This window comes from Aythya ferina (assembly GCF_964211825.1).
Source record: "Aythya ferina genome assembly, chromosome: 2".
In the NCBI taxonomy this organism is placed as follows: domain Eukaryota; kingdom Metazoa; phylum Chordata; class Aves; order Anseriformes; family Anatidae; genus Aythya; species Aythya ferina.
This window is the reverse complement of record NC_140297.1, coordinates 148,086,790-148,111,013: the sequence shown is the minus strand read 5'-3', so window position 1 is coordinate 148,111,013 and position 24,224 is coordinate 148,086,790. Positions and strand designations below refer to the sequence as shown.

The following is a 24,224-nucleotide window of genomic DNA, read 5'->3' as shown; positions in this document are numbered from 1 at the left end:
CTCCCCCCCTAAGCTTTTCTGAGAAATATCATCTCTGCATCAACCTGTTGAGTTCCACGTGTAGGAAAACCAGACCACTTCTGAGCTGCTTTGCTCCACAAAGACGTGGAGGCTGAGTGCCTCCACTGCTAAAGACAATACTGGCTACAGCATAAAACAAAAATTCTGGATGCTCTTTGCCCTGAATTGCAGAATGTTTCTTTTCACTAGCGACCAGAAATGCAGGAAGAGGAATCACATACCACTCACATATACAGTTTCTAAAAACAAACCACTTCAACCTGGCTACAATCAAGATTCATGGTGGCAAAAATCCAAATGTCCATCGGGCTCTGGGTCTTTATTAACCTGGGGATGAACAGGTGATGCCAAGTTTGCGGAATTTAGGGGGAAATTTCTTTCTTTGAGATAAAAGCATCCATGCATTGCCTAAATTCTACAGTAAATTCAGCAGAATAACTTACATGCTTAAAGCATGTGCTTAAATTCACAATAGTGGAAGTATTTAAGCATACCTTTAAACTCACAGTAGTGAGCTCAATACATGTATCACTATAGGTTTTTGTTTTTTATAACAAGTTTACAGGATAATGCCAGAAATCTAAGGAAGGTCCAGATTTCTCAGAAATTAAAGTTACATCAAAATACCCAAACCATTATCATAAACATGGAAATCTTGTTGAAGGGAAGCTGAAAAGTCATACTTAAGAGAGAACTTCTGCTGTATACAGTAACTATGCTATCGTACTCTGATACCAATTACCTGCCAGCACCTGGCTAACAGTGAAGTGAAAGGCCTTCCATGGAGGAAGTTTGAACTGCACATATGAATATGATGATTTATTTTTTTTACTCATTTCTACATAGACTCTATGTATCTTCATCTGCTCTACCAGAAGCAGAATTAGATTGACGATTTCCATATTGTCATTCAAATTTTCCTTACTTCGGTAGTTTCTACAGGTGTTGTTTTACATTCCGTATTAAATTCCCTTGCAATCATCTTTATTATTCATTAATTAGCTAGAAAGTAAATTTAGATCATTGCACTACATTGCATGCTAATTATGCAACATTTTCTCACCATCTAATTTTAAATGTGTAAGCAAATGAATGGCAGCTCTGGGCACAAGTGACTTCTATTCCTATGAAGTGTGTTAAATACAAACACAGTGCATGGTTCCCCATTACTCGTCTAGTATTTCTCAACCTTGATTTAGTAGAAAGGAGTCTCCACCCTATCTCTGCCTTTTCTGATGACTGGCACAGAGTTATAGGTCTCCAGATACAACAGAATTTATGTGACATAAACCATAATAAATCAACCCCACTGGGAAACATATTCATCATGGAATGGAAACTCTTAAAACAAATGCAAAATTGTTCATTTTACCTTACCCTTTGACCTTGAGCTCCATCTCTTCCAGGCGAACCTGAGGCTCCTGGGACACCCTGAGCATTATAAAGGGAGGGCAAATGATGAGATCAACAGAATACAACAAAATCACTTCCCAATGATACTGTATGGCATGTTCTTGGATAAATGGGAGGAACTAGGGAGTTTGATAATGGGTGGGGCCATAGAGGAGATTTAGTAAAGAAGGTATTTCTGTGAAATGAGAGATGGTTAAACACACATTATTAAAAACCACAGGCTTCACATTCCCTAGTGCAATCCTCTGTTAGTAACATTGACAATTTAGTCACATCAGGCTTCCAGTGCCACTAAGTTGTAAAGAAATCTACGTCAATGCAGTGCTGTGTCAATATAACTCCACTGCAGGAATCAGTGTCTTAACCTAAAAATTGAATTGATATTTTTTTCTCTCTTTTTTTTTTTTTTTTTTTTTTTTTTTTTTTTTTTCTAAAACGGAGTCTGCTACCGTTTTGTTTGAAATCAGCGCAGCCATATCAAAGGGGAAATATCTGCTTGAGTATGATTTCAAATTACATCCAGCAGAGCTCCACATTGTTCAGATGAAATCTCACTCTGGCTCATGAAGGCTGCAGAGCAGCAGTCTGGGACCATTACTGTAGTGGTCCAGAAGACTGACAAAACTGATTTATGAGGAAGGACTGTATGAGTTTACTATCCCGAGAACATATGAACAAGAGGGGGGAACCTGGGAACAACCAACAAATACTGGAGGGATATAATCAGAAGAAAAGTATTTGAAAAGGGAAGAACAAATGACCCCAGGAAGTGGCGCTAAGTTGGAACGCAAACTCCAGACCAAATGGCAGACACCAAATTGAATAAGATTAGCTGAAATTTACAGCTTTCTAAGATGCTGATCTTGTGAAAGATATCATAAAGAACAATTGAGTGACTGATCCATCCTCCTACATAATTTCAGGAGGAATTTGCTGAGTTTAAAGGCAAACCAAGCAGATGCTACCGATTATTCACTACATAAGCAGAAATCTAACAGTCCATAGTTTCTGAGTCCATAAAGTCCCTGTTTTTAACAAGGTCAAGCAAACAACAGCAAACAACTGGTTCTTCAGGTCCTGAATGATTTGGTCACTGCATACCAGGACACCTAGATTCCTGCTCCTGAACCTCCACTCAAATTTAGCACAGCAACACACTTCTTGGCAGCTTTGGATATGTGCCTTAAATTCAAAATTATGCAAATTCAACATTCAAACATAGTAAGTGACAGGTTGAAGAATAACTTAGGGAATACCTGCAGGCCAGGAAAACCAAGATCTCCCTTCTCTCCCTTTTCACCTGGTGGCCCCTGCCGATTAAGAATCACACATTGTAAAACAAATATATGGTTATTTTCCTATTTGCAATAGTTCTTTTCAGCATCTTTAGGAAAAGAAAAACCAACCAACAACCATACAAACAAATAAGCAAAAAAGACTTTTTCATTTTGAAATCAAACCTCAGTTTGCAAACCTGTAAGTGAAGATTAACGAATCCAGAAAATAAATAAAATAAAACTCATTTTAAAAGACTTCAGAATTAACCTGGCAAAACTATACCCATTGTGTTACAAAAAAGGTAGCTGTTTTCTGTTCTGCTCAAAGGAATCCACTTCAGCCCTTGGGGATATTTCCTATAATGATGAATCCTCTGGATTTCTATGGAATATATGTATGATAAACTTTTCCAGATAACAAACTAATTCTAATTAACTTTATGCAGCAACACCATTCCTCTACAAAAGAACCAATCGTATAATTAATGTATTCTGTATTATTTTCTGATGAGAGCATCAAGAATATGCTGTTTTGAGAAATCATTTCATTATATTATTACAGCAGTATTATAAAAAGAAGAAAGAGCATTATACCATAGTAAATTTGGAAAAAAAAGTCTAGCAGAAAAATATATGTATCTGGTACTTCTCAAGATTTGTGTGTACCCATCTACTGGAAAGGTATATAAAATAAATTAATCCTGCTGGTACATTATTCTACCAGTGGGTCTTTATGACAATATTCTGAGACTTATTTCACAACAGCATTGCAAACTCTAATCATCTCCTGTGATGACAGACTCCTTAAATGCAGTGAATACTATTGTTTAATTTTGGCAGCAGATATGGTGTTCTTGCTTGGATATACCTTTCAAGTCAAAACTCATCTGCAATGAGCAATACCAGAACTTGAAGATATCATAAAAGATCAGTATTTTAGTTTGGGGCCATGTTACAACCCTCACCACGACTCTTTTTCCATGTCCCAAGGCCTGGATGCTCATACCTGGGTCATATTCTAAGGTTGATCAAATCCCTCCAACCACCTAGAAGTTCCTATCCAAATACAAACAGAAATGCTGGCACTGCATGCACTTCCACTGTAGGTTAAACCCAGATCTGTGAGTGCAACTCAAATATTAATATTCAGACTCTGGTCAGGACTCCAAAATGTATTTCTCTCCAATCTAAGATAAAGCCCTGTTCCAAACATTACAGAAAAGAACCCTATTGCTTTAGTGAGTCTCACTGGAAGTCCTTGAATAGAAAGTCCGCTGGGTCCTTGTGGTCCTGGAGGTCCCTGAGGTCCAGGAACACCAATTTCACCTCGAGGTCCATCTGGTCCCTAAAGTTGTACAGAACATAAGATAAATTCTCATCGTATGGACAAAGGCAGCTTCTGTTTAAAGAATTCAGTGCCAGTAGACTCAAAAACATCTGAAATAGGAGTTAACACTTGAGTGAACAGTTAGGGTTCCATTTGAAAAAGGACTGGTTCCTTTATAAATACAAAAAAAAAAAGAAAAAAAAAAGGGGAGATTTATGCTGTGATAGCAGCATTCTGAAATTTATTTATTTCATCAAGAAACAAGCATGACAAGCAATTGTTATGAAAAGAGATAGATGCACCAAACTCCAATGGCAATTCTCTATGCACTTTCCCCAACAACAGCAGAGGCAATCTGGGATTTATTTCACAGTTTATGTGCAGCAGGGAAAAAATGAGAACCTGTGCATCTGACAACAGTAAAGTGCTGTGCAAAGTACCTTTGGACCTGGATCTCCACGATGACCTTTGGCACCTCTGACACCTGGGCCACCCTGTAAAGCACAAGCACAGGATTTGCTGAAAACCAAAACCCTCAAATAAACATAAATGAAATCCAGAACAGCCCAAAGAGTTCATTCTTGTTCTTGAATCATAGTGAATATCCTGTCCAGATTCTTCCAGTGGAGTAATTAAACTGAGAACATATTGAAGTGTGGTCATACACAGGAGTGGATTTAAACACGTATGTAACTACTTTCCAGAGCCAAGAATGCACACCATGTAAGCATCACAATAACACTGAAAGCTGCCATAGGGATGGAAGTGCATACATGTGGTCATGGGTTCCCCTCCAGATGCCGAAACCTCCTGCACATCTGTCTGCCCTCCCCAGGATCACCACATTGTTAAAGGCCAAGTTTCCAATTACTTAGGAATATTTTTCACCAAGGACAACTCCATGATCTAGTCGATCTTCCATGATTAAATTTAGAGCTACACTTAGGTAAAATAATCATTGCCCATGTTTCTCTTTTTTTACTTTTTTTTTTTTTTAGTGGTGCCTACATCTGTTAATCATTTATTAACCAACTGTTGACTTTTTTATTAGTATCATCTGAAACACTGGAGTTGTATATACCTATGGATGGCTGCCATGAATGTGTTTTGCATATACATGTTGGATGTGCTTTGTCCTCTAGGACAGTATAAATAAAGATTGTTTTTCACTTTTTTTCAGATCAATTTCCGTCTTCCCCCACTTGAGTGTATTGCTCAGTCTCTTGGGATATAAGTATTGCAGGGACTTTGCCCTTCTTTGTATTCAAAAAGGACCGTGTACAGCACCATAAGTGAACGGTGTTATTTTAAATAGGAATGTCAACTACAGAAATGCTTGGTTGTACCAGAGTACTCCTGCTCTTCAGTGAAGGTATCACAATACAGTCTTTGTGTGATCTCAGTGAGTTTTCTACTCATTGTCCCTGTTCCTTCAGCCTTCTCACTTCCATTCCACAGCTCCATAACCACAACCCATTCTGTTGCTGTCAAGCCTCAGCTCCAACATAAAATCTTATCCCATGCTTTTAACAGAATCATGTTCCAGTTGCTAGTTCCCAAATTCCAGGTCCTCCCATTTCTGCATTCCAGTCCAGTAGCTTCCCTCTGCCCTTTCTTCTACCTTTGCCTTTCTCCTACCTCTCTATCAGATTAAAAATTCCTACACAAATGCTCATCAGAATAATGACAACTATTTAACATAATCACAGTTTTCTCCCATTTTGTTCTCCAAAACATTAACTTTTTTTTTTTTACTCAGTAAGGATATATATTTAAAAATAGCCTGATGATGACCCATTAAATCATATGTTTTAAGATTCACAACAAGTTTCACTTAGCCATGTTTTGAACCCAGTAACCTTTGCATCATAAAATCCTGAGTTCCAGAAGAGCCTTGATTTAAGTTGAAAACATCACAAAAGCCTCCCTTATTTTTCTCATAAACTTATTTTGGTAGTTAAGCCTCAGCACTACTAAACTTGTGTGACTAATTTCACATTTTTCATTACTTTGACTTCAAGTTTTAGCCAAGAATTCCTGTTATGTCTTTTTCTGTTATTTTTAAATAACTTCTTTATAGACAGTACTTTCCCCCAGAAACAGTTCTTAATCAACTCTGATCAATTCACATCCTTCTCTTCTTTTTTTAGTGGTTAAAACCTATGAAGTACTGAAAGTTTTCATTGCAATTAAACTTCTCCAGTCCTCCAATACTGTTTTTTGTCTCCTTCCTCATCTTCTCCAGTTCTGTAGCACTCCTCTCACAATGAAAGAATCAGGTTTGTGTGCTATCTTAGTTTTACATGGGGGATTTCAAACAGCATGATCAAATTCTGGCAGATTAAGCCATAAAAACAGTAAGCCATAATGAAAACTGCCAGATAATCTTAACTCTAAACAATACTTTGTCTTACCCAAAATGACCCACTTTCTAAAAGATCTTAAATAATGTATTCCAGAGATACAGTCCCAAACAAATGGAAGCCTTTTATTGTGAGTCTTTTTTAGTATAATGTTTAAAACTGGCTACATGGAAGAATTCTGATCCCTAAAACAGAAAAATCCTTGGCTTAGGGAAAAGTCACATGATATTTTAACAGCTTGGAGCAGTATTGACCAGACATAGCACAAGTGACTATGTGACTTTCTGACTCTTGGTTGGCTCAGAGACATACCCTGTTAATTATTTATTTTTTTGCTCTGCTTTTTCCTAGACCTCTTACTTTTTTTTTTTTTTTTTTTTTTTTTTTTTTCTTTCCTGAGCTATGCTGTTTAATTCCCTGGCAAAATAAAATATCACTCAAAAGAGGCTGAGTTCCAGAATCACATGCTCCCCTGACCAGGCAATGATTTTTCTACTTGATTTTAAATTTACTCTTGCATAGAACTATCCTACTCAAAATACTCTTAATCCTAAATATAATAAATAACAGTACATTATTTTATTCCTGGATTGAGCTTTGGCATTTCTTGATCTGCATGCATTTTGAACTGTAGCAACACACATCTTTCCGATCACATAATTTTTAAACATGTTTTATTTTACTGTGAGATGTGGTTAAAGGACTCTTGAATCATCTCACTGCTTTTTTCACAGAAAAAATCTGGACACCAGTACATGGGAATTAAAACCTTAATCCATACTTGATTCATAACCTACATTCAAATAGGAGAACAGAACAGAATATTTTTTTCCTTGTCCAACATACACTTCTTCAATGAAATGTCTCCTGAGTTGCTTTTCAAGTTTTTGTACCCAGAGGCTGAAGAACAGTTCTTGCAAAAAGACTAACCTCTGAGTTGTTGCTAGGATAAGCATCTGCTGGGATCTAACGTGTGAATATTTTATGTGCAAGTTAATTTTATTGTTGAACATGTATCTCATGTAATTTGAGTACTTTCAGAAACTTGTTTTCCTTCACGTTCTTCACTGGCTCTTTACCTTCAAAACATGCTCTTGTAGCATCCAGAACACAGTAAGAGCAGAGAAACATAAAGTTCTAACTAGTTCACAAAATGGTCTTATGTCAACCTTGCCTAGCAAGCAGCCCTAAAATGGCAATCAGAGTTCTCAATCTATTTGTAAAAGAAAAAAACACATGACCATTCTACATATATTCTAGTTAGGAATCTCTTAAACTAAACCAGTAATACACCACTGTAAACGGAGCCTACAACTTTTTTAAACTGCCAGGAATCAGCCTTGTGATGTGAGATCGAGTTATCTGACCTTTATCTGCCATATCTCAGTTGTCTGGTTCGATCCATTACCTGACACCTTCCAAAAGCCAACATAGAGAAAGGGAATTTATCCCCTAAGATACTACACTGAGATGGAAGAAAAAGTTAAACAACTGTTTTCTAGAGGAGACTGTCTAGTTCCACTTACTGGGTAACTGAAGTTTTTTTACAGCATATTACTTGACTTCTTTGCTATAAATGGAATGTCATTTTTATCCCTTTGCCAATGCTTGAAACCCTAACTCAATCTTATTAGTTATACAATGGCAGTATGTTCACATGTCTTGGATAAAGGTGGCCACTGCACAATTTGGTACAGTTGAGTAAAACCAGAAGAAAACCTTACCGGTGGTCCAGGAGGCCCAAGAGGACCCTTATTAGCTTCTGAACAGGAACAAGCATGAGGAAGGGCAGGGCAATTTTCCTCATCTCTCTAAGGAAAGATCAAGATAGGATGAGATTGATGTCCTTGATTCAGAAGTTAAGAATTTTATGAATCTAAGACATAATACTGCATGGGTGCCTTAAAAGTACCCACTTGATTTAGAAACATACATCACATTAACTACCAGTAGGACAAGTAATTCAAGTACACTTGGGCTTTTTTTTGAAAACTCTTAACCATCTATTTCATTAAAATAATGTCTCAATAGAAGAAAAAAAGAAAAAAAAAAAAAAGAGAGAAAAAAAGTAAATTCTACAGTTATTGAAAAAGGTTTCTTACCAAGCCAGGAAGCTCACAGCATTTGTCTCGATTGGCCCATGAGGTAGCACAAACAATGTCAAACATCTGTAACTGCAACTGTTTTAAAACAAGGAGGATTTAAAAGATGACTCTTAGTTTCAAGATCAGTGCAAAACAGAACCATCAGAAAGAAAAGCAACCTTCATTCAAGCACTCAGTCTAGGCAGAGGAAAGGCTACCAAACTTGTTCACAAGTTAGAGCAGCTAGCCACAAATACACTAACTTAAATGGTAAAAGCTTTGTGTTCTAACCAGCTTGTTCAAACTATCAGCCATGATGACGACCAAACTACTCAAGGTTAAATGTTATAGACATTTGTTTGATTAACTCTGCCTCCTTGACTCAATTCCTGGTTTCATCCAATGGTGCTTCTCGGTATTTTTTTTTTCAGCAAAAGAGGCACCAAGAAACAGGCTTAAGAGAGTTTAGCTTCTCAAAATTGAGTAATTTATCTTATCCCATTGGTCTGGTGCTCAGATTTTATCTGGGACAAGGTCTCCTCTAGCCTATTGCATACACTGGAGGTGAGCCACAAATAATATTTATCATCGTCTCCAGTTCTATTTTATTTTAGAATGTGCCCTCTCTTACCCATATTATCCCCAGGCAATGAATGTTTAAGCATGGTGAAAAGCTTTCTCAACACGACAACTTTGGTTAGAAAGAAAAATTCCTACCTCACGTCTGGGAACATGGTTTGGACAAGAATTTAATCTAGAGAACACACATTTGGTAAAAATAACAGCCATGAGGTACTCAGAAACAATATACTAAATAGAACTCAATGGCAAAACCAATTGTCTCCATTACAGCATTGAACTGAACAAAGGGGTCTAGAGAGATGAAGCTTTATGCAGTTTCTATTTCTATTCTTTTTCCATGCCTCATTTATGTGCATACTGAGTAGAGAAGGGAATGGAACAGAACACCCCATTAAATTAACCCCACATGTTAAAAATATTGTGGAATGGGTAGAGATAGAAGAATGATCTCTAGATCTAGAGATAGGAGTTTTGCTCCTATATTCATTTAAGCAATTGCAAATGATTATTTTGAGGGGTATTATGTTAATGCTAGAACAGAGGGAGGAAATTAAAGATTTTCTTAAAACTTCATTGCTTCTAGAGGTATTAAAATGAAATACAAATGTGCACCTTTGGTTTTGCTTCATTTTTTTTCTTACAGAAGTCAATGGTTTTGTTTTAAACAAAGGGATGCTTTCATATACATAGATTTTCTCCTTATCTGACAGCTGTTTTGTAGACATACTATACTACAGATACAGACACATCTGAGCTGGCTCCATGTTCAACAACTTGGGCAGCTGAAGTGCAGCATGAAGGCAGCTTTTAGACATTTGGGTTGGCTCCACAAAGTCCTATCCCGAGTCAAATAAACCCGTTTCCCAACCTATGCCAAATACAAGCTGGCTCCATGTAGAGCTTCTTAGATGCCTTGCCACTACACATCTCTGGGCTAGTTCCAGGAGCACTCATTACTTGAGCAGGGTGTCACATGAGCATACTGCCCTGGGACGCAAAATGATGCTGGGCATTTGCATGGTACCACACTTGAGCAAGTAAGATATCCCCAACAAGGAATTTAGAAACACCTCAGCTGGTTGTACAGAAATCAGTTCAGGGTCAGACGTAATTAGTATTGCCATTTTTTCCATGACCCAGTCCATCCCAAGATGTTTTCTTATCCTGTATAATGGAAGGCTGACATTATTGGCTAATTTTATGCAGCCCTACATAGGCGTGTATATGCATTCATATACTGGATTTGACAATCTAGAGATCCATAGTAACAAAACATGTTGGTGTAAAATAAAGACCAAATAGACTTTCTCTGAATTGCTGTATTCACCATCCAAATGTTGAATGAGTCAGTATTCTTATTTTAAAATATTATGTGGGTTGCTCTGACTCAAGCTAAATAACTAAACAAAGCTTTCTTTGCTACTATTAGGCATTTATTCATAAGTCTGTGTATTCATAATGATTTTGCTTTCTAGATATCCAATATTGCAAGCAGAGCCAGTAATTCAGAAAAGTCTGCCCATCCTTATCTAATCAGGCATGGTTTTGCAAAACTTTTCCAACAGCCAACTACATCACATCTTACTTCTTTTGACAGTACACACATGGAAGTAAAAAAAAAAAAAAAAAAAAAAAAAAAAAAAAAGTTAAATTTCAATGAAAATTAAATATTAATAAAGACAAAGTTTGTGAATTGTATATAAACAATGTTTTAAACCTTGACTTTTCATTCAGTCTCACTGAAGGAATAAAGATCATTACTTGCTGCTTGTCAGGGACAAGTTTCCCTGCTCTAGCTGTCTGGACTTTCTAACCTGGAGATGCCCTCTTAATAAGGATTGTTAAAAGTGTTATGAACTTTTAGCTTAATCCTCTTTTTATTCTATCTATCTCAGATAAATTTCTGTCCATTCATTAAACTGTAGAACACTGTATGCATTGGTGGGAAAAAATATTGATTTGGGAGATACTCCCTCAAAATTGTTTTGTAAATCCTAGAATCATAAAATATCCTGACTTGGAAGGGACCCACGTGGATCATCGAGTCCAACTCCTGGATCCACACAGGACCACCCAAAAATTCAGACCATGTGTCTGAGAGCGTTGTCCAAACACTTCTTGAACTCCAGCCGGCTCAGTGCTGTGACCACTGCCCTGGGGAGCCTGTCCCAGTGCCCGACCACCTCTGGGTGCAGAACCTTTCCCTAACCCCCAGCCTGATCCTCCCCTGTCCCAGCTCCATGCCGTTCCCTCGGTCCCGTCGCTGTCCCCAGAGAGCAGAGCTCAGCGCCTGCCCCTCCGCTCCCCTCATGAGGGAGCTGCAGGCCACCATGAGGCCTCCCCTCAGTCTCCTCTTCTCCAGGCTGAACAATCCAAGTGACTTCAGCCACTCCTCATACATATTGCCCTCTAGACCCTTCACCAACTTCATAGCCCACGTTTGAACACGCTCTAATGGCTTTACTTCCTTCTTCTATTGTGGCACCCAAGACTGCACACAGCACTCTAGGTGAGGCCACATCAGCACACAGTGGAACAGTCACTTCTCGCAACGGGCAAGCTCCTGTGCTGACATACTTGTAGTATGTATGTATGTATGTAGTAGTATGTATGTATTTAAGCTGTCTAACAGACAGCCACCTTATATGTATTAAAAGTAATCAATAGGAAGAGGTCAAGTAATTTCTGACTGAAATCTTAAGGGACCTAGCAGAAAGAAAAGACATAACACATTGCACAGGTATGTTATCTTCTAAACTCAGGAATATAACATTATAGCATTATAACATTACATATTTCATCTAATGTGTAAGAAAGGACAGATATGCCCCAGAAAATAGTAATAATAATAATAATAATAACAACTACAACAACAACAAAATCACATGATCACCTGTAATTATATATAAACAATTTTTTGAGGTTTATGTTGCATATGACAACTTATTTTGTACAGAATCTGGACTATTTCAATAATCACACCCACTTACCATGATTTTATAAAAGACTTTTTCTATATTTGTTTGGCTTTCTGTATGTCAGCAAAGCTTATGTTGTAGCTTGCAAGGTAGCTTTTATTTACAAAGGTTACCTTTGATAATTACAGAAGTCTGTAGGCCGCCATGAGGCCTCCCCTCAGCCTGCTCTGCTCTGGGCTGAGCAAACCAAGGGATTTCAGTGCTCCTCACACATCTTGCCCTCTAGATCATTCACCATCTTTGCCTTCCTTTGGACATTCTCTAACAGTTTTATGTCCTTTTTATATTGTGGAACCCAAATGTGCACAGAGCACTCGATCTGAGGCCACCCCAGCACAGAGCAGAGTGGATCACCTCCCCTGACCAGCTAGGAGCGCTGTGCTTGATGCAACCAGGATAGTGCTGGCCCTTGGGGCTGCCAGAGCACACTGATGAACTCATATTCAACCTAACAACAACCAGAACTTTTCCAGAATGCTTTTCCACGGGGCTGCTCTCTAGCCTCCCATCCCCCAGTTGGGACATATAACCAGGGTTGTCCCATCCCAGGTGCAGAATCCACCACTTGTGCTTGTTAAACATCATGCAGCAGGTGATTGCCCAGCCCTCTAATTTGTCAGGATCTCTTTGCAAGGCTGCCCTATCCTTGAGAGTGTCAACAACTCCTCCCAATTTAGTGTTGTCTGCAAACTGATTTAGTATATGTTTGAGTCCTGTGTCCAGGTCATTTATGAAAACATTAAAGAGAACTGATCCTGAAATAGAGCCCAGGGGAACCCCACTAGCAACAAGACACCAGCCTGATACAACCACATTTACTATTAACCTTCAACCCAAACTTATCAGTCACTTGTTCACCTATTGCATTATGGTTTTATCTAGCTGTATGCTGGACATTTTGTCCAGAAGGATACTGTGAGATAGTATCAAAAGCTTTAAAATTCAGGTGATTTAATTGGTTTCATTTTTTAAAAAATACACTGAAAGCCTTCTGACAATGTTAGACATTGCCATGTAAGCATGGTCAGAAGCAAATGTCCACAATATTATTCCAAAGTAACATGTTGCCTGTATTTTAAGTAACAAACATCCCTAAAACTAAAATAAAAGCATTTCATGAAAACATAGCTGGTGAAAACGGAAAATTTCTGAGCAATCCAAGAATTCCAATGGTCATGTAAATTCCCCATTTTCAACAATGGCACGACTGAAATCTAAGGAAGCACAAAGATACAAGTCATACTTCTTTCTCCCTTACAGTCTACTAGTGTTTCATGACATTCAGATCAGGGATTTCTTACCCCAGATTTCTTTCTCCACGGTTAGTAACACCAACTATTTCCCTTCCATTAATTTGTCAAGACATCCCTAGAATCTTACACACTTGCCTTCCACAAAATTATCATTACTCATTACTACCTGTTGTGTGAAGAACCACTATCTTGCCTCCTACCAGCTTCCCTTGATGACCTTTAACTTTTGTAAAATATAAGAAACCATCTCCTTTCATTCAAAACTTGTGACTATTCACACAAATTCTTCTCATTATGAATAAAACGTGCAAAATGGAGACATTAAGGCATGGTATTTGCATGCTTTCTTGACCTGCTTGTAATTTGGTATATGTGGTAAAATTTGATGGCAACTAAACAGTCATATGGATTAAAGAAGTTATTTTTTCAGCTACACATTTGTTGTCTTATATAAGCTTTACAGTTCATTTGAACAAAACCAAATTTTTCAGTGAGTGGGTAATCTGATTTATCTCTTATAGATTCCTTGGTTCTAACAAAAGACACCATTTCTTTCCACTTCTCTTTACAAAGCCTCCTTTAATTTCAAGTTCTTCTACATTTGCCTTTTTCTGTTTCTATTGGAAAGTGACTACAAAGGTTTCTCTGTGTAATTGTCTTTACAGACTTGGTATAATTATTATTCGTAAGTTTAAGCCCTAAAGGCTCATTTTTGTACACAGAGATATACTCTGAGGGCTTATTTTTGACTAAACAGAGTATCTCCATATAATAACAAGTAAATACATTTTTGAAACCTCATTCCTATTCAAATCAAGCCTTGGGTTCAAGGTTCACATTCTATGCTAACCTCTTTCTAGGGTCAAAAAAGTTCAGAGAAAACCAGCAAACAATGCTGCAAAGCAAAGCCTTTCCAAGATCCTCACCAGACTGGCAAGTCTCCCGCAGCAACTAAATGTACCTTGAAAAACAGAAACAAATCTTCTTAAAGACATCTGAGGCAAAATGACCTACAGGCTGCCATGCAAATTGAATGATCAGTTACTGCTGCTAGGAGAATAATTTCAGAGGAATTAAAGAGTACCTATCTTGGGGAGGATCTTTCTCATTTTCAAATATCTTAATATTTAGATACTGAACTCATTAATGGTTCAATAAGAAAGAGATATACTAAAGCAGATTTTTTTGAGGGCAATCTGCATCAAATCAGTTAAATTATTTAATGAATGGACAGTGTGCATGGGGGCAAAGTGTAAGAAGGAATAGGAGACACGAGGAACAATTATCACTACAAACAAAATCATTCCAGGCAAGTGAGCTATACATTGTATTACTACACTGTGTAATACAGTTTTGAACACACTGTGTTTGTATATGTCTTTGAGAATAACATCTGAACAATGATTTAGTGTATTAAAATATTTTAAATAGATTTTGCTTAAGTTGAGAACTGTTGCAGGTTTTTGCAGAATTTCTGAAATGATGGAGCTTTTCTATTTCAAAGAAAGTTAATTTAAAAATAAACTGCAAAGATCCCAAATGCTTGTTTTTAGGATTTTCAAACTGTTTAAAAGTATTCTTGTTCTACTCACTGGCACAGAGTTGTCTCTTGGTCCTCTTGATCTGACCATTCTTCCCAGCACTTCTATGCCATCAGAACTAATATTCCCTGCTGCATTAATGGTCTTCTCACCCACTTCCTTGCAGTCAATAACTATTTTGGCCGTAGTCTTGCTGATAACAACATGCAACTAAGTAAAAGAAAAGATGCATTAACATACAAAAAACCACATAGGATATATTAATTTGCTGGGCATTTTTTGAAATCAGTTCCTAATTTCATGCTTGCTATCAAAACTGAGACTGATCCACAAAAAAATAATGTTGATGGCCTCTAGAGGTCCCTTCCAACCTGAATTACTCTGTGATTCTAATCTGTTTAATCAATATGGCTTATTTCTCTACTTATGGAACATCTGCATAAAAAGTGGCAATTTTCATAATTTACTCAGAGAAAAAATAATTTATTCCTCAAAAAAAGGTCTACATAAGGTTCATATACCACACAGATCTCACAGAACCTTTGATTTGTGTGGTCAGTAATATTTCCTGGGCCTTGTACAATCCTGCTGCATAGCACTGGATTTCACCTTTATAGCTGCTTGTAAAGCCAAAACTAAGCAGCAAAAGTTATTCTGTAAATTATACATTACCACACAGGAAAACCCTTCACAATGAAGTTTTTACACTGAAAAAATATCAAATCACATCAAATGCAGCATAGAAAAGAAGAGTACAGCAACAAAGATTTTTCTTTCTGCCTTGAAATCACTCTTGTCCATTGCTGATGCAGCAGAGCCATTCCCAGCAGAAAGGCGTGTATCAACTATCATGATTTTTTTGTTTGTTTGTTTGTTTGTTTGTTTTAAATATTATTTTTATTTTGCTAGGGACAGGCCAGATGAAGAACTGGTAGAAATGCATCATCTGCTCTATATCAGTATCCTGCATGGAGATCAGAGCCCAAGGTGTGTATAAGAAAAGGCCACGAAGAACTCCCGTAGCTGCTTTGTTCTGGGCTCAGCTGGAGTTTTGAATTTGATCTCTTGTGGCTAGGATCATCATTCAAAATGCAGAAAAACATTTAAAAGGAGAATTTGCTATGGCCTCACATGTTTTTCCAAAGCACAACTTAAAACAGTCAGTATTAAACTCCTGTTCTGACCTGCCTTCCCTTTCTTGCTCCTTCAACTAAAAAGGAAGTCTAGAGAAGTTAAGCTCTGTGAATATTATCCCTCAATTCACAGTCTCCTTTCTTCTTTATTTCTTTGTTTGTTTGTTTGTTTAGTTTTTAAGGACATAAATATCAGGAATAAAAGTGAACCAAAGCGCCTTCCACAACAAATATGTGCTACAATCTCAGCATTACCTCATCTGCTTTTGGAAAGAATGTTAAAGGATCTCTTATAGCCAAGATAAGTTCAACATGTCATACTCCTGTCATACTCCCTTAAAATGTGTTTAAAAATAACAACTCTGAAGGATAACTTCTTTGCAGGAGTTTTTCTATGCATTTTAGGTAACATTTCCAATGCAAACTTAAAAAGAAAAAGCCAATTTCATTCTAAATTACTTTTCAAGGCAGTATTTTTAATCAACTCTAAAATAGAGGCATAAAGCATGAGATGAAAATTGGTCACATCAGCTTCATCATGAAAACAAGTATTAGTTTAACGTTAATTCAATATTGCAAAGAGACTTAAGTTTAGTAGATGATTCTGAACATACAAAATATATTTCTTTTTGCAGTGTATGATCATATGAAAGAAGAATTCAAAACACAAAAAGCTCTCATTTAGACTGCCTTTTTTTTCCTATTACCATTACTAACCTTATGAAAACTCCCATAAAATATCTTCCTTATTTCAGGACCTTCAAAAGTCACAGTTTGAAAGTCTCCTTTGTAGTCATAGTTAAAGAAAGTCAGTGTTTTACCACCATCTGTGAGAAAATAAAAATAAGGGCTCTGTGTTAGAGGAAGAAAAGGCCTGATAAATTATTTGAAAAGGTCAAATTTATGTTTAACAAAGAAAACCAGAGTTGTCAGTTGTCGTTTCTAAGACAAGATATCAAAAAATAAAACATATGTTATAGAACTATTTAAGAAAAGGAATTCCATTTTGCTTAACATTTTGAATTTTGATTATCTTATGAATGAATAAGAAAATCAAAATTTTGTGTGGAAAAATAATCATGTTAATAACAATGGGTTATGTTTTGGTTGAATTCACTATTTTAATTCAAATTTAGAGATAAACATAACCCAAAATGTCTTAATAGCACTTTAATAATTCAAACTCAAATGTCCCTAGCTTAAGAGAAAGGCCAGAAGTACAACTTTGTGGGCCAAGGACATTTACCTAAATTGTCATGTGTGCTAAGTGACTGCAAAAATATTTAATTATCTAGTTAAATCTAAGAGTTGGATTGTTTGCTGAATATAAACGTGTAACTATAAGCTGTTAGACTTGACAATTGATTGGTTCACGATCAATCAAATGTTAGTAAAACATGTTCTTAAGTGATATAGTGATTCAAAAGTAACGAGTTGTCAAAATGCTCTTTCCTGGTTTGACAGGAAGGATAGGTCAATATTTGGGAGTCTACCTCATATGTCTACCTGATCCTACGCTCCCACTAGCTCTCTTTAGGATTTGCACAAGAAACTGAGGCACAGATCCTCAACCTAGATAAATGCCTAATTCTCACCTATGTCAATACGACATAACCAAAAAATTCTAGGAAAGATGGAAGGATCAGTACTAATAAATCATGCTTTAAAGAAAAATTAGCAGCTATAAAGCACAGCTATCACAGTACCTGCATCTTTTCAAAAGTAAATATTGAATCATTCCAAATTATAAATTATATATAGCTGTTTATAGCCATGCAATTCCAATCAAGAAGAAATGAAGAGTCATCAGGAGTTCATTTCTCTAGCTCTAAACCTATTATCCACCAGATTATATTGCCTGTACATACACCCTGCCATCAGTACCACTGTTAAATATCAAGACAGATTCTGTTAGAACCAGATTCGGAGCAGTGGAAACTTTAAAGCAAATGAGTAGGAATCAGATCTCATTTACATCCATTTTCAATAGGTGAAACTCTATGGTTTTCAGTATCATTACTTACAATTTACAGCAGTGTACTCAAAATTTGACTTCAACTCCAAATTAAGCTCAGTTACATTCAACACAAAAAACATCCACCATGACCATGACCTTCAAAATTCAGGTAGTTGTTCTAACAGCAGATTAAAACATTGGCAGTAATAATTCTAGACACAGAATGAACCATTCATATAGTTAAAGAAAAAAATCACAGATAAGATGCTGTCTAAAATACATACTGTCTAAAATAACTCCAACCAGTGGTTCATATTGTTCATTTAAAATCTCCCAAAGAGCAAATGGTTCTTGAGGCGTATCAGGAAGTATGCGAAAGAGAAATGTAATGGTGTAATCAGAAGGGAGACCTTCAGGATGCAAATACCTGTAAAAGAAGCAATGTTTTTTAAACTGAAACAAGCATTAAATCTGGTGATTTAACTCATCAGATGTTCACTTAGTGCATTTTGTATCACTCTACATTTGTGTTTGGAAATCAAGAATGAGAAGCAATATGAGTGTTTGCAAAATCTAACCAACTAGATAACTATCAAAAGAATACTCAGGGAAAATGAGGAATTTATCTTTTCTTTATCTTGAAGTTTAAAAAGTTGCCCTGAACTTTTTTTTAGTAAATTTGGAGATCAAATCAGAGATCAGTTTGAAATAAAGTTGAAATTTATTATATTAAAGGCTTTTAAAACATAGTAGCCATGCGCAAGACCTTCACCATTTTTGGAATTAACAGACAATGAAAACAGAAGTTGCTTGGAAGACCTGTATCAATAGAAGTGTCCTTTGTCATTAAATAATGGATAGAAATTAGGAACAACAGACAATATTTCAGGATGCTTTATAAATTATAGGGAATGCAGTTTATACATTTCAAAACCAAAATATAACACTGTGCAGTCAAAACAGACCATAAATACCAATATACAACCCAGTCTCCTAGAATTATTGTGGAAGATATAGGAAGTTTATGATATAAAAGAAGCATGTTATTTCATTTCCTGAAGCTTGTTATTTAGTACTTCCAATTTAATTTTTCCTTTCATTGTCAAATCCCAAGGTGGGACTATGAAATGTCTGAAATGACTGTCTGTATATTGAAAATGTTCATTAGCCTAATTCCTTAAATCATGGTAAAGGGATTTGAAAGAAGCCTGAAAAGTTTATATAATCCATAACTTTTCCCAAAATACGATCCTTTTCACATAAAGGTCTTCTGGCACTTTAATATGTAGAGATATGTGTCGTGCTGGAAAAAGAGTTAAATGTGATATGCGATCAATATATTCCACACAATGGTCTATAGATGAACAAAGGTAATATTGCACTGTACACTTTCCAGAGAGAAAAGAGAGAGAGAATTCAACAGGTGTTAAGAGCAAAGCCTTAAAGTAAACCCATTCTAAAAAGACATAACGAAACTAAATTCAATAAGCAGGGTGGAGAAAGCATGATGATTGGGAATACAGCATAGGAAAATTAATGAATTAATAAAGAGCATTAATGGCATTGAGTGCACAGATGAGATGAGAAAGAAAAAAAAAAAAAAAAAGTGGTATTCTTCAGACGTACCTGTAGATTGTCAAGAAAAAGGTATTCTGAACCACGAAAGAGACTGAATGCCTAATGAAGCAGTATTGGGCTGAGGTGGCAGCTAGGTAAGAGTATATAAATGCAGCAGATCCGATCAGGAAGAAGCAGAAAAGGAAAAAGAGGTGAGAAATGCTAATCCCTAGAAATTCCACTCCATCTAGACTCAAAAGGAAACTAAACAGGTAGAATACGACACAGCTCCAAGAAGCATGGCTGCAACTGTGACATAACAGGATAATCACACACAAAGACTAACATGCCTTCAAATACAAAATTAAAAAAACATTTCCCACTGTTGTTCTTTCTTATTTACCTCAGCTAAGAAATCCTTAATCCTGTTACCACTTCCCATGTTTAATCCAGTAGGGCCACTACTTTTCTCTGGTGCCACTTAACACAAACTGGGGAGACTGGACAAGGTGGAATCAAACATAATGTGCACACTGCTCAGAGAAGAAATGGAGATTTTCCCATCACTTCCCCTCTGAGGAACAAATGTACAAGTTCCCTAGGAGGTTTCCTCACTGCCTTCTCCACATCTCTGCCAGTACATAGTCCTTGATACTGAACTACATCCTGGCTCTCAGGAAGGTACTGGGAAGTGTTCACACACACTCACTTTAGCATTAAGAGCATAACCTTCTTCTGTATTCAAGGATGGATATAGATTGATTCAGTTGGGGACCTAAAGCAGCTTCCTACTCCAACTCAGACTTCCATTCTTTCTCTTTCTCTCCCTTTCTACTCACTTCAGGTGAAGGTAAACCTTAATAGACTACCAACAGCTTCCAGGATAATTTCAGTGATACCCTTCCTAAAAATAGGCCATTCTGCACTCTGAGACCTCAACCCACTTTCCATAAGTTATGTCTTTCTTTTAAGTCTTTCACAAAGCACTACTGATATATGCATGTGTGGAATTGCTAGGTGCCAAACTTGCACATGCCTGAAATTGGCTCATAGAGGAAACTCCAAAGAGCTAGTGAGTTTTCCTACTTTTACCCAAAACTGTTATTTTTGAAGAAAACTGGTTGAGGACTTGGGACACCAAATGCTCTTTCTATTTATAAGGTAGATATGAACCATCCTCTCTGCTCTTCTAATGTGAAAATACCAACCCTTAAAATGAGTAATTGCCTGCACTGGACAAGCATCTTTGTGTATTTTACAAATATTTACATATAAAGACATACTTGGTAGGTTGGGACACCAGGGCATCCTTGTGCAGTCTGTAGCATGGGTAAACGTTAAATGTACCAGGTTCCATCGAAACCCCTTCAACACCTGAAAACTCCTTTTCAACCAAGCCAAACATTTCCATCATTTTAAATCCTGGAAGGCACCAAAATATACATTCTATTAATTTAAATTAAATTAATACCGCATTACAGGAAAGAAAAAAAAGGACAAAGTCGATTGCATCAGTTTCTTATCACCATCTGTGTAACAGCTGTTAACATAAAGGGAATTTTATTGCCTAATACTGAGAAAATAACGTAATAAAAAATCCATAAATCCAGAACAAAAACAAACACAAAAATAGTGTACCTGCAAAATTGTTGCCATCTTTAGTTACCAGTGGACAGGCTGAAAAAAAAAAAAAAAAAAGGAGAGACATTTAAGGATATAAGAGATGTTCTATTAGGTCAAAACAATGGTCTACTCAGCTCAATACAATCCCCAACTGTGGCAAAAGGAGATGCTGCTAAGGAAATACATGCAAGTCTGGCCACTTTCCACTCCATTCAGTTTTGCTCCTCAGGATCCACAATGGTGGTATCAAAGTTGTCAAAGGGCATATCTCTGCATGTTCCATATAACATCCCTATCTGTTGTCCATGAATGTTTAATGATTCTACAAACCTGTCTTCAAAACCTCTTGTGGCAACAAATTCACTGCCCACTGTGTAAAAAAGTATTTCTTATATTAGGTTTTAACCAAATGCCCCCTGTTCTTTATCTGTGAATTTCAACCTAACTTCAGCTCCAGCTCAATTCCTTCAGCTGGAATCCTCTGTACTTTTTTGAACTCCTTCATGAGAGACAGACCAGTGGTGAACACAGTCCTTAAGATGTGTGCACTCATTTAGCTGTAAGTCTGGTTTTTATCTCTCTTCTGGCAGGTAAGAAAGCACACTAATCTCTTCCAGGAAAGGCAGCTTGGGAAATCAATAAGCCTAGATGCAGGGTGTCAAATACGGCACCCTAGGGCACTTATCTTTGGAGATCACTTTTGGAATACAAGCTTAAAAGACAAATAAATGCTACCATTGAGTATTTGCAACATTCAAAGTTATCCCTACCATTGAAAGTAGAGACTATGGTCATAAACAAAGAATTGCTGGGATACAAGCAACAGTCTTGTGTTCACCGGCTCTGACAATTCCCAGTCCCATGCACAAGGACTCTGTACAATCACAAGTGATTAACATCAGCTATACACTGCCTACTTCCTGGCTTACACATTTTGGGGGCATACAGCTAAAACCATGTGAATTATTGACCCCTAACCATTAGGTGTTTTTCCAGAATGTCTTCCCCTTCCTTTTCATACAAAGTCTGAATTGTGGCATTTTCACAGATTTCAGAGTTTGGGCCTCTTCCACTCTTTTCCATAGGCCACAACTCCTAGTTTCCATGATAATATAAACATTAACTTTTGGGTCTCCAGTAATAAATTAACTTTGTGATAGGAATAAATATGAATGTAGCTAACTCTGCTCCTACAGATGGTTAAAGCACACAAAATACAAATGCAATTAACTTTTTATGACTAAATTCTGAACCATTAACAATGTTTTGAATGTGAAGAAACTTTCTTACAGCCAGTGGATCTATTCTAGATTTATGTCAAACAACCATTAATTATTTTGAAGTCATAATAATTTCATCTCATTAATCTTCTATGGAAATAGCATTAGAGTTACAATATCTGTACTAACTTATGCTCAAAAGATCTATCTTCAAGAACGCCTCTTAATAAGAAATAGTTACAAACCCCCCCACAGTATTTAGCATTTATTTTAGAAGCAAGTATAAATCAAATGGCTAACTTGCTGATGCAGTTTCACAAACAAAAGTGATCAGCTCATCTTCGATCTTTGTGAAGGCATCAAAGTCATCCACAAAGAAGACATGTCTTCCGCTGGGCTTGCTGCCAATATTAACTAGCTCTGAATAGTCAGCATCGGCTACTCCAATAGCAAAAAAGGTAAAGCCTGTAAAGCAAAAAAGAACACTCTAGTGAGTCATTTGAGGAGTGGAAATAAAATATGAACACAACTGTATTTGCATTGGCTCTTTTCCTGATTAAATACAATGATGGAAATTTTATTATTACCCTATCACACAAGAAAATGCACGCATGCGATCAAAAAGAAAGGTAACATATTATCTGTGAGGTATTTCTTTTGGCTACTTGTGCTTAATCAGTTAATTAAAATTAATATTCAAGTGGGTTTTTTTGAAGACATATAAGATTACTCAGTTGTTTAAAGTTTCAGCATATGTTTAAGTGCTTTTCTAATTTAATGTTGTGCTGTATTACAAGTAAAAATCTCCATGCATTGAGTATATCATAAATACAAAGCACAGACATTAATTTCCTGTAGGTTTTTCACAAATTCTGTTCTGTGCCATATATTAATCAGAATATTGAAGCTACTGCTGTCTCATGAGTGAACACTGAAATGCGTTCTCATTTCATCAACAATTTAACTGCACTGGTCAAATCTGTTCTATGTATTCGACATGAACGTATTTTCAAATTTGAGCCTGACTTAAAAGACTTAAATGAATGAAATGAAAGGAAATGGGAATCATATCCTGTATGTTTGATGATCAGCAAACTAACCAAAAGTTTTTTCTACATTTTCGTTCCCATAAAACGTAAAGAAAAACCCTGTCTGCCTCAGCCTGAATATTGTTAATGGACATGTATGGCCCAGACCCAAATTTACTAGAGTCAAAGAGTATTTTCTTTAAGTTCCAATGAGGCCCAAGGGCCTTTATTACCTTCTGCAGAGCTTTTAGCATAACAAAACTTTGATTTAATATATTATAACAACAACTTCATGTCTCATCCAACATCAGCATCTCTTCATGCTAGTCTCTATCACAGACACAAGTCAGTACCTGCTCCAACCTAGCTGCAGCCTGAGCGGGCAACATGCACAAAAGGAAATGGGAGGCAGAAAGTTATTTGTCTAGGGTAACTAGGATGACATGTCCCAGTCAGCAACTGAATCCCCATGATACGCCTTCTCCTCTCAAGGTCATTCCAAGTCTAACAGATACTAAGGCAACCGCAAAACTTACCTGACAGTTAAACATGTTTTCATGTTTATTTGTTTAGGGACAGATTCCAGTTTAATGACACATGCAGAGGTTGTTTTCTTGATTGCTGTTTAAAACAAGTTTTCCATGCTCTACTATTTTGCAACATGTTATTTGCAAAGGCACTGAACTCAACATCTAACAATGATACAAGCAGGCAATGAAGCTCAACAACTACGTTGGATTTCAGTAATCAGTAATATGCCCTGGTACCTTCATAGCTGCCCACATCTAAAGGCAACTTAAAAAGCACAAATCTAATTTCTTCTTAGATCTCCTCCAAAAAGAATGATTGTGGCTTTTTTTTTCCCTG

General features: G+C 36.7%; 1 protein-coding gene across 4 annotated transcripts in view; it reads right to left on the bottom strand.

Annotated features, from left to right (window-relative positions):
- The window catches only part of COL14A1 (collagen type XIV alpha 1 chain), a 125,361-nt gene that overhangs the window by 23,471 nt on the left and 77,666 nt on the right, over window positions 1–24,224 (bottom strand). For all 4 annotated transcript variants that reach the window (XM_084507421.1, XM_084507423.1, XM_084507422.1 and 1 more), the window contains exons 29-40: window positions 22,630–22,794; window positions 21,125–21,163; window positions 20,770–20,908; window positions 18,214–18,356; window positions 16,690–16,799; window positions 14,891–15,049; window positions 8,504–8,581; window positions 8,126–8,212; window positions 4,479–4,532; window positions 3,961–4,056; window positions 2,691–2,744; window positions 1,399–1,452 (exon numbers count right to left, since the gene is read on the bottom strand). In XM_084507421.1, coding sequence (XP_084363547.1) covers window positions 1,399–1,452; window positions 2,691–2,744; window positions 3,961–4,056; window positions 4,479–4,532; window positions 8,126–8,212; window positions 8,504–8,581; window positions 14,891–15,049; window positions 16,690–16,799; window positions 18,214–18,356; window positions 20,770–20,908; window positions 21,125–21,163; window positions 22,630–22,794 — 1,178 coding nt within the window. The remainder of the gene's footprint in view (window positions 1–1,398; window positions 1,453–2,690; window positions 2,745–3,960; window positions 4,057–4,478; window positions 4,533–8,125; window positions 8,213–8,503; window positions 8,582–14,890; window positions 15,050–16,689; window positions 16,800–18,213; window positions 18,357–20,769; window positions 20,909–21,124; window positions 21,164–22,629; window positions 22,795–24,224) is intronic.